At 48.5% G+C, this 11,113-nt stretch overlaps 1 protein-coding gene across 1 annotated transcript; it reads left to right on the top strand.

Moving 5' to 3' along the window:
• The first annotated feature begins 6,368 nt into the window (after nucleotides 1-6,368).
• On the top strand, nucleotides 6,369-9,623 carry LOC146184663 (neprilysin-1-like). The gene is made up of 2 exons (XM_084608596.1): nucleotides 6,369-7,946; nucleotides 9,171-9,623. Exons 1-2 carry the CDS (start codon nucleotides 6,369-6,371, stop codon nucleotides 9,621-9,623), a joined length of 2,031 nt encoding a protein of 676 aa, XP_084464722.1.
• The last annotated feature ends 1,490 nt before the right edge of the window (nucleotides 9,624-11,113 follow it).

Genomic DNA, 11,113 nt, shown 5'->3' on the forward strand with positions numbered 1-11,113 from the left:
GGTACCGCTCCTTCACGCAGACGCAGTCTTGTTGGGATCCCCAAATCGCGAACCACATCCGGGTAAAACAAACGTAGATAAACGCTTTCTTCACCGATGCTGGCTATCCGATTAGCTGTAACCACTGTTTCCGGAGGTTGGCGTTTTGAAGCACTTTATGCTGAACATTTTTCCTGCCGTCACTAGCAACACCTTCGCAGCCAGGAACTGCACAATGTAACAACCTCCCGCTCAGGTCCCGTCAAAAGAACAATTCAGCGCTTTGATAACTGCCTTCGTGAACTCAAGAGTGTGGCCAGTCTATCCCAGAACTGTCCTGCACCCGTCGCGTACACGACGTAACACAAAATCGAAGGTGAGGTCAACGCCAGGGATGTATAGCGTGGCAACAAAACTCTCGAGTTGTGCCGAAGGGCGATGACGATGAAGCAGACGACAAGAGGCCCCCGGCGGCGCGTCGGCAAGCAAGCGCGCCAAAACGGAAGTTGCGGCGTGCGGCTCTAAGCAAAAAAAGTAAAAGCGCAGATGCGTCAGTTGTGACGTGTCAGTGGGCGAGACCCGTGGAGGAGGGCCAGCCTTTGCGCGTGCTAAAAAACTGAAGGGAGGAGGAAAGTTGCGAAGGCGCAGATATTCAAATTTTGATTGCAAATAACTCTGCTTCCAAATGTCGCATTTCAAAAATTCTTGCGGGAAGGTTATCTTACATCGACATTCTTTCACATACTAGGCATAGGGAAACTGTATCGCTATGGTTGTTTAGAGCCCCTTTAAAAGACCTGATAAAATTCTTGTGAATAGTTCGATCTAGAAATCCATTTAGCTATGACCCGGGGAGGAAGTAGGAAATTACTGAATTAATGGAGGGGACGACTGAAGGCGAAATCCAGTACACAATTATGCAGTGGGTTGTCATTATTACTCGTACGCCAGATCTGGCTCCGTGCTTGCGACACTAATGGCAAATGTTGAATACAGCCCAACGATGTGCTCGGTAAACCCAGGCTACGATATTGCACATGCCTATCCATTGCATATATGTGTCCTATAGTGCTTGTAAAGCTATTATTCTGCGGGAAAATGCGCAGTCGCGGAAGAATCCCGTTTGGCAGAAAAGTCGGCGTCGGGGCCGTTGGTGTGAGCATAGAATGGGATTGGACGACAGTGTCATGACGTCACAACCACATGATCTCATGCGGAAATTTTAATTAAATGCCCAGAACATTACGGCATGTAGTATTACTATTTAGGTAAGGTCGTACTTTATTACTGCATGCTGATGAGTGTGTTTAATTTTAGGTGCCCACTGAACACTATCGCGTCATACCCTTAAGGCGGAGCCTAAGTATCCCCCTAATTTCTTTTTATTTACTGTGCATATTTCAAAGGATGACTTCAGAAATCACGGTAACACTGTGTCAGTTCATGGTGCTACGAGATATCGCGATATTCGCTTAATCGTTATTCCTCTCTGTATAGCTACAGGTATTGTACTCTCTTTCCTCACCATCATCAGCTCAACTACGTCTACTAAGGGTAAATGCCCATCTCATTTACCAACTGCAAATAATCCTGCCTTGTGCCAGCTACGCTTGCCTTCCTTCCCTGGAGTCCTCTGCATTAGTCTGTCAGCGACCATCGATTGTATGCTGTCTGCATTGCGTTGCATCCCCGCTCATGACAATTTTATTTATCGTTTCATTTAGCCTTTAGCAAAATCTTCAGTGCGAGGGGAGGATACCCGATGGTAATTAAGGGCAACAGACTGAAATTGGCAAGACGATGAGATAAGGAAGATTGTGGGGACAACGTTGCCGTATCTGGAACCTAACTGGATTAATTGGAGGGATATGGAAGATGTCATTGCTCTGTTGTGCGCGTAAGCTATGATTGGGAGTAAAAAACATTCTCAAAGTGTAGTATGACTTCAGCAAGGAAACAAAATGTTCAGGAGCACTTCAGACTGTCTGCGTGTTGTGAAAGAGAAATCGCGTACTTCTCTTCGTTAATTTTCGTTGTTTTCACTTGGCTTGATTTCAGTTCTATTAGTTTTTCTTTTCATTTTTTACTTTTAGCTATCACTATCACAACTGCTGACGGCATCACGCATTCACTAGGTCTACCTGCATTCAACTTCGATCAGCCAGCTTCAGGGCCTGCGAGTAACTTGCCCATCTCTCAATCCTAACTGCTTGGTTTGATTTACAACTGTTATAGAAAGTGTCTGAGAAAATTTTACGTCAGTCCAAATAGTTTTGACCTATGACTTCGTATGGTCCAAGAAGGTATTTCGAATTTAACACCAGTTTGATTGGCCTTCTGGTGATGACTTCACAATCCTGCTTACCAATCTCAATTTCATTGGGTGGTGGCCGCCGACGGTGGCTTTTGTTCCAATGGGAATATGTAAAGCTTTCGTCTTACAATGCCATGTTTTAAGGCAAAAAATAAAACGTAATAAAAAAGCAGGTTTGTTGGCATATACATTACGGAGGCTGCCCGTACACACGGCAGGAGTCGAACGACCCTGTTCAGATTGGGCTCTTTATCCTCTATAGGTATCTGATGGGCTACGGCCCAGATATGATAAAAAAAAGACTCCTCTGTTTTCCTTTTTGAGTCATCAATGCCAGAAATTCATTGGAATATATTGTTACGGACTTGTTCTCAAACAGAGCACGGAGGAAGAAAGAAGGAAGAGGAAGAAGTGTGCGCACCCGTTCGACCTTTGTCTTGTGGCACCTGTGTCGTTTCCGCTGGCCGTGTGTACCTAGCGTACTGAACAGACTAGAACGTCTCGGTCGCAACGCTAAGGGCGTAACATTGTGGTGGAGGTGCTGGGTAGCGAAACTCATCTTCAGGTCTTCGGGTTGGACGCCGGAAAAAGCGAGCAGGTGGTGTTTGAGGATGGTACTCATAGTGCTGATCATAGTGCGACAAGAAATTAGTCGGGCGCGAGTCGTAGCGAGGCGGGTGACCAGTGCTATCGAACCTTGGCGTTGGGCTGTTGGAGCAAGCGTCCGTGTGTGTCTTATTGATAGAATTCACAACGGGAATCGAAGGGAACAAGGAGGGAGGCCCTCGAGAGCCGACAACGTGAGAGGGCAAAGATGATGGAGACCGTACAGGGGGCTCAAACCGCTGCAGTTCCTCGCGAACTATTTGCCGGATCGTCGACGACAAGTCCATGAAGTTGTCTTCAATGCTCGCCACAGATGGAACGTTGGCAAGCCGCCCAAATTTTGGCTTTATGCGACGAGTCTTCAATGTCTCGAATGTGCGAACATGCCGAATTACATCACAGACGGCGTTCAGGTCACCTTTGGCAATTAGAAATTTATAAACATCATCTGCGATGCCCTTCAGAAGATGTCCTACTTTATCTTCCTCGGTCATATTAGCGCTTGCTGTTTTGCATAGCTTCAGGATCTCCTCTATGTAAGTTGTACATATTTCCCGAGGTAGCTGAGCTCTGTGCGTAAGCGTGTGTTCAGCTCGCTTCCTTCGTGCAAGGCAGTCGCCGAAGCACTAGCGCAATTCGGTAACGAAACGGTCCCAGGTGGTAAGAGAGTCTTCGTGGTTTTCGAACCAAACAAGAGCGGTATGTGTTAGGAAGAAAACCACGTTTGCGAGCTTAGCGGCGGCGTCCCATCGATTGTAGCGGCTCACCCGTTGGTAGTGGGTCAACCACTACCTGTTATCGCTGTTTCGCTGTTATCTATACGGGCGGCCCTTCACAGTGGTCACAGATCATCATTCCCTGTGCTGGCTGATAAATCTCCGTAACCCATCTGGCCGTCTTGCACGCTGGGCAATCAGTTTACAAGAGTTTGATTACACAGTTTCGTACAAGAGTGGACGCCGGCATGCTGACGCGGACTGTCTCTCACGTTTACCGCTTCCCACAACGGAATGTGACGCCGACAATTTTGATCATTACATCGCTGCGGTTTTACCTCCATTCCCCGATACCTGTACGTTCCGCACTGAGCAGAGGAAAGATAAGAATCTCCAACCATTCTTTACCGCTGCAGGGGACCCTACAGCTTCCAGTCCCTATTGTACACGGAGTGGTCTTTTGTACAAAAAGGACTATTCTCCCACTGGTCTCCGCTACCTTCTGGTGGTGCCCGTCAGCCTACGCTCCTCTGTTTTGCGCGTTATGCACGACGACCTCACTTCGGGACACCTGGGATCTGCGCGGACGCTCTATCGCATCCAAGAACGTTTCTACTGGCCGTGAATGCGTGAAACCACTGAGAAGTATGTGGCTAGCTGTGCTCAGTGTGCGAGTCATAAACGCCCCGCCGGCACTCTTCCTGGTCTCCTTCATCCGGTGACGCCTCCAAGATCCCCTTTTGAGAAAGTCGGGGTAGACCTCTTGGGACCCTTTCCCCAAGTCTCATTCTTGCAACCGCTGGATCGTCATCTGCACTGATTACCACACTCGTTATTGTGAGACGACAGCCCTTTCATCGGCTACTGCACACCAAGTCTCCCTCTTCCTACTGCACTTTGTTATACTGCGCCATGGGCCTCCCCGAGTGTTGATCAGCGACCGAGGGCGTCAGTTCACCGCTGATGTTGTCGAAGAACTCCTTCGTTTGTGCCAAACGCATTTCCGACATTCTACCCCGTACATCCGCAAACAAATGGGTTGACCGAGCGAACCAACCGGACACTCACCAACATGCTTTCAATGTACGTCGCCGCCGACCACAAGGACTGGGACTCTGTGCTACCATTTATAACATACGCATACAATACCGCCCAACAGGAAACAAGTTACAGTCCATTCTTTCTCCTCTATGCCCGGTCTCCTCGACACATTCTCGACACCATCCTCCCGTTCTCCACAGACGACGATCCTGGGATTGCTGAGATCCTCTGCCGGGCTGAAGAAGCCCGCCGGACAGCCCGCCTGAGAACTCTCGCCTCACAAAAGCGCTCGAAATCCCGCTACGACGACCACCATCGCCACGTCGCCTACCTCCCTGGCGAGATGGTCTGGGTTTGGCGTCCACTAAGGAAGCGTAGCTTAAGTCAGAAACTGCTCGCGCATTACATCGGTCCCTATGTTATCCTCGAGGCAATTAGTGACATCACTTATCGGATTGCGCGCCTTACCAAAAGTGGCCGACGTTCTTCACGAACTGAGCTTGCCCACGTCGCGCGTCTGAAACCCTGTCATCCTCGTGCTGACGATTGACTCGCCCGGAGGGCTTCGCCTGCGACGGGGGAAGTGTTGCGGACTTGTTCTCAAACAGAGCACGGAGGTAGAAAGAAGGAAGAGGAAGAAGTGTGCGCGCCCGTTCGACCTTTGTCTTGTGGCACCTGTGTCGTTTCCGCTGGCCGCGTGTACCTAGCGTACTGAACCGACTAGCACGTCTCGGTCGCAACGCTAAGGGCGTAACAATATAATCATTCGCCTGGAACGTCCTCTGCGAAGTCTAGGCGAAGACACAGACCTTCCCTGACTTTCAAGAGAAACTTCAAAACTGTACTGCGCATACACTGCATACAACAGTCTTAGCCTGGATATTCCTTTCACGTAGTCCATCCGGCGTCCTTCTTCACGGCGTCGAATGCCCAACAAGGCTTTTTCAAGCCAGTCTACCGAAAGGTACTTACTGTTCTCATTTCAGCACTCATTGATATAGTTCCGATTGACTAACAAGACTTTAGTTTGCGCTAGTTGACTGGTACGAGACGTATGTTCAGAAAAGCCGATTGAACTGTGGATTAAACAAAGACTACAGAACTAGTCTTGCTTTTGACTGTCCATGACTAAAAAGCCCGTTATACCTAGTGGCACGAGCAGAGGCATATTATTTCATATTTGTTTTGGTAGCCTCACCATAATATATGTCCATGACTAAAGTTCACTGTCTTTTTTGTTTCGTGATCGTTGCCTCTCTCCAGTTCGCTTTTCTGCACATATATTAGGAATACTGAAACTCTAAGGCGGCGATAACACCAGGCGGCGCTCACCTTACATAAGGCGAGCAAGGGGTAGCCGTGACATTATCATCGTCATCAGATAAAGTGGAGTGCGCTTAGTGTGTAATCTTTCTCAGTCATTTGCTTTTTCTATTCTTTGTGCACCGCTTGATTGTGGGAATAAATTTAGTGATTTACGCATTCTTTCTACCTGCGCGACGATTATCCACATTCGCATCAGCTAAACTCCATCATGTTCACGCGCGCCATTCAGCGCAAAAGAGAACGGCGGCCAGGCGATGAACGATGCACAGTGGAGCTCTAAGAGAGATACACGAACCGAACCTCAGCTCGCGCACAGCTTCGTCCATTTGCTGGTCGTCGTGTTCGTCGCCTCAGTGGTGGGTCTTTTGTGGCTGATCGCTATCCACATGACCGGCTCCGCTCACTTCAGTCACCAGGCAGCGGCCAACGAGACTGGTCAGCGCTGCGTCTCGAGTGCCTGCGAGGAGACGGCGCGCATCATCAAGCGTTTCAGGTCGGTCAATACAAGCCCGTGCGTCGACTTCTACAAGCACGTGTGCGGGAGCACGGGTGCCGCTGGCTCAGAACTGGCCAGTTTGCGTCAGGTGGCCATCGCGGTTGTTGCAACCATCGTCGCCCACCACCTTGCGCAAAGAGCTCCGCGTTGGCACCAGACGGCCAGCCAAAAGGCTTCCGCGTTTCTTCATATGTGTAAGACCCGTGTGCTTCGGCATGAGGACAACTTGCCAGCACTCAGGTCTTACGTGGAGTCGAATATGCTCTTTGCAGAGGACGCAGATTATAACCCTCTGGTCAAGATTGCGGAGCAAGTCTTCGTCGCAGGATTGCCTATTTTCTACCAGATGGACGTCGACGGCAGCTTAGTGTGGAGGCACAGGTACCTTATATCTTTAGAGATTTCCGCGGCGATAAAACTGTGGTTTAAGGCGCAGAGAGCGTTCGCCGACCGAGAGGGTTACAGGAAGCTCGTTCAGGGAATGCTGCAAAACGCTGGAATGGACTCGGGTAAAGCAGAAGCGCTTTCCTCTGCTATCTTCGACCTGGACGATGTTGTTTACTCCGCCTACAACCAGTACCTCATAGACAATAAAAGCGGAGTCAGGGAATTTATTGTCAGTCTCGACGAGTTCGCTTACCTTGTCAGCAACGACTCAGAAAGCAAGGAAGAATGGAAGTATTTCGTTAGAAACAACGTCGCCGAGGGTTTCCCGTTTCCTCCCCATGTCTACGTTACGGAAGCTGCGGTGGCATTTCTGAAAAATGTCATCGAGAAACTTGACGATGTCGAATTGCGGACTCTCATCAACTGGCAGCTGATCCGCGAAGCTGTGGCGGCTTCTGGTGTCGCTCCTCTTGTAAGCCAGCACACGCAGTGGTACTGCATCGAGATGACGTTGCACATTTACGGTAACGCACTAACTGTCCCTTACCTCCGCTCGTACGTGAAGCGAAAGACACTTCGGAAAATGGTCAGTGTGTATCACAACATAAAGAGCCATTTGATGCGAGCTGCCAATTTGTCGCTGTGGCTTCGTGGGTCGTCACTTGCTGTGATGCTAGCAGAATTTCAGCGTCTGAAAACTCGATTGATTTTCCCGCCCACGCTGGAGTCTACGGATGTGCTCAATGAGCTATACGGAAGCTACCCAGACGTCAGGAGCCCCTTCTTGAGTGCTTATTGGACCGGGCTCAGGGCCAACGCTAAAAGCGTCATCTCACAGACAACAGCGATGTTCACCGACGTCTCCGCAAGCGATGCGCGGAAAGTTTTCGCCATGATGGCCTACAATCGGAAGGCAAATACTCTATTCATTTCAGGCAGCGCTGCGTCTGCACCGGCTTTGGACGCAGAAGGCACCGAGGAGGTCAACCACGCTTTCTTTGGTCGCATTGTCGCGCAAGGGCTTCTGCATGTTCTGGCAAAGTTCGCAGATGACACAAGTAATTCTTCGAAGATAAATAAGGTGAGTAAACTGTGGGTGTTGGGTGGGTGGATGTAAGGATTCGCTGCCGCGCTAACGAAGAGTATGAAAAAGAACAATATTATAACGTCGCTTTTTGCGGGAACAGATGTTTTGACCTAAACGCTAGTGTCCAATTCTTGTAAATGATAGCGGCGAATGAGATGTTTCGAATTTCTCTAAGAAGTGCCATTGCCTTTAGAGCCTGCTGTGATGATATGTGGTGAGGCAGCTTCCTCTACGCATCTCATTTATTGCTATTTCAGTAACGTGTACTGTAACTGAGTAATGAATGGCCAACGAACAATAAAAGTTGGGATGGTTCTAATTTTCCAACTTTATTTTACAAGTTTGGAATTAAAACGTTCCCGTACAAATTTTGAATTCCCGTTTGTAAGCAAGGCAATTTATGTTCGTTGGAGCACTGTTTTACGAAATTATGTGCGGTTTCAAGCCTGATTTCACGGGATATTGCACACCAGTGCCTGGAGAAACTTCTGCGAGTAAGATGAGATCATACAGGCTTGGGCGAATGTTTCATAAAAAAAAAACGTTTTTGATTTCCACGCACGCGAAACATATTCTTAAAAAGGAGATCAGGAAAGTCTTCGCTGTCGAAGTTCGACACAGAAGTTGTAATTTTCGTGCAGTTTCAATGAAATACGTTCTTCAATTTGACCATTTGACCATGCAGCCCTGACGATAATGAAGGTCCTATGCGAAAGTTGCATGAATGGTCATCACAGGCGTTTGGCTCACTGGCGTCCGAGGGCAAACGACGAAGTAATTACAATGTGCTTATGGGCGCGTGAAGTGCGTGGCCCAACAATTCAGAAATAACAAAATGAATTGGCTTTTTACCGGAGATAGTTCACGCGGTCGAATGAACAGAATTCTTCTGATATGCGGAAGTTCAATATTTTGAAGAAAATTTTGGGGCATACTCTGCATTTCATAAAATTAGCTTTCAAGTGAAGATCCTAAGTGCCAGACCCAGGATGACTGAACAGTAGATGTCCATGGTGAGCCAGGGGGCACACACTGACCTAACGCTCTATGCATCAGAGAAAGGCTTTAATGCGACGCTCCTCGCAACTTAGGAGACTGCGTGAAAATGGTTTGTTCGGAGATGCACTGCGCACTGCGCACAGCTGCAAGCTTCGTTGCTTGCATAACGCCCGAAGCTGACGAAAGGTATAGCCAACGTAATGCGTGGCAACTTCGCAGGCCTGGAGCACTTCCACGAAGCGGGGCTTCTCGGAAGTTGTGCACTGCCTGGAAAAGCAGGCTGTCGCGTTCCGACAGAGCTCCACGTGGCATCACCGCAGACATAATCAGGTTCGAGACGCGGCTCGTGGTGGCGGTCTGGTATCTCTGCCCGTGGTTCTCGAAGCGCTGGGCTTGATGCCGCTTTACGAGGCCTACGCTACCGCTTCAAGGCAAAGGGCGCCTCTGTCCTCTCCATCGCGACTGCCTGGGCTCAAAGACGTGTTCGGAGATCGGCTGTTCTTCTTCGCCTGGTGCTATTCCCTGTGTAGTCGCGACAACTCGCCGCCTGATCGTTCACTCGCGGTTCTCCGGTGCAACCTGCCGCTGGCGAACCAGGCGGCGTTCATCGAGGCCTTCTCCTGCGGTAGAGGGCAGCCTATGAACCCTGACGTAAAATGTCCTTTGTGGTGATAGGGACAGGAGGACCCGTGCTGGCAACTTCAATGATCGTGATGAGAAAGTGAGAAAGTAACTTTACATCAATATTTTAATTAGTTGCCGGATGCCGATGTGCAATGCGATGTACTGCACTCTTCCTAATGTAATTACGTAGCTAGTATAGTTTGAGCTATTTATACGTGCTTTTCATCTCTGCGATAAAATACACCGCCTCCCAAATCCCCCCCCCCCCCCTCTTGCTAAAAAGAGATAAATGAGCTTTACGTCCATAGGAATGAAACTCCTGGCTGTAAAGCTGCCGTTTACGACGCACCAGGAGCGCCGGCGTCTTCTACCTTCGTCCATGTTTTTTTCATGAGCTTGAATAATGTCTCGCAATTGTCATGTGGCCACTGGTTCATTTTGCTAGCCGAAAGTAATTATGGAAACGTATTAGCTTTATCGACCGACAGCTCTATACGCCGTTCGGAGACGAAGCCTCGCAAGGAATACGCTCAGAGGCAACCTCTCATAGCCATAGCCCACTCGACCAGCAATCACTGCCAGTGATAGGATGCATTATGATGGCGACCGATGGGTTCACCTAATGCACTCACCCAGTATTTACACTGAAATGCTTTCCCCCTCGTTCGAAAAAGATGCATAACAATATATAGAAAGACGCTTTCAGCTGGTCGTCACTGACTTGCATGCCTAATAACGCGAGTTGAGCTAGCAATTCGTAGGCGAAAATCTCTAGGCACGTGCAGGCAAATAGAAATCTATCAAATGAAAGGCTAGCAATATAACTCCATAAAAATTTTTCACACAATTATTCCACGCAGGCATGCTCGCTAGTCATGCTTGCAAGTAACGAGTAACGAATTATTTATTACTCATAATTAATGACGTTTTCTATACAATTTTAAGTGCATTGACAACTTGTTGCAAGTGATAAAATTTTGGGTATCTAGATTTTTATTACTGTCAATTACTTTTTGATTACTTGTCCATTTCTTTCAGTTAAGTTTCTCATTACCTATAGCCTGTTACTTTTTACCAGTGGCACCACTTCGAGAACCGAACATAATAGCAAACAGGGAAGCTAGTGCACAGCTTTCCTAAGTCATAAGGGCGACAGTGCGGAAAGGCCGTGCATGCGAAAAGCTCTGGAGAGAGAGAGCGAGAGCAATTTGTTGAAAAGTGTCGGCTAAAATCATAACGGTGGTAAGCAAAGTAAGCTAAGGCTTTGCTTAACCCACTATGGATGACTCGAATGCAAAGCTCCACAGTCAGTTTAAGTGTAGATACAGTCATTTTAGGTAATTGGCTTTTAGAATAGATCTCCAGCAGCGTGCCTCTCGGAACCGAGGAAAAAGAGGACGAAGCTGAGTGCAGTGTGTGAAACTGATTTGTTCAGTGGTTGCCGCCTTCTACTCGTTACATTTGCTGGTAAAGGTGCGGGTTACGATTCCCCTTTTGCTGAGTTCCACCCCTCAAGGGCAACCGAGAGTCACCACGCA

Source organism: Amblyomma maculatum, chromosome 7 (genome assembly GCF_055883805.1).
Source record: "Amblyomma maculatum isolate TAMU_Amacu chromosome 7, ASM5588380v1, whole genome shotgun sequence".
Lineage (NCBI taxonomy): Eukaryota > Metazoa > Arthropoda > Arachnida > Ixodida > Ixodidae > Amblyomma > Amblyomma maculatum.

What these genes read in the sequence shown, in the direction of transcription:
- LOC146184663 (XM_084608596.1), top strand. Translation starts at nt 6,369, where the DNA reads ATGACCGGCTCCGCTCACTTCAGTCACCAGGCAGCGGCCAACGAGACT. An exon ending in ATTCTTCGAAGATAAATAAG is followed by an intron (nt 7,947 to 9,170) that starts GTGAGTAAACTG and finishes GCAACTTCGCAG; the next exon opens with GCCTGGAGCACTTCCACGAA.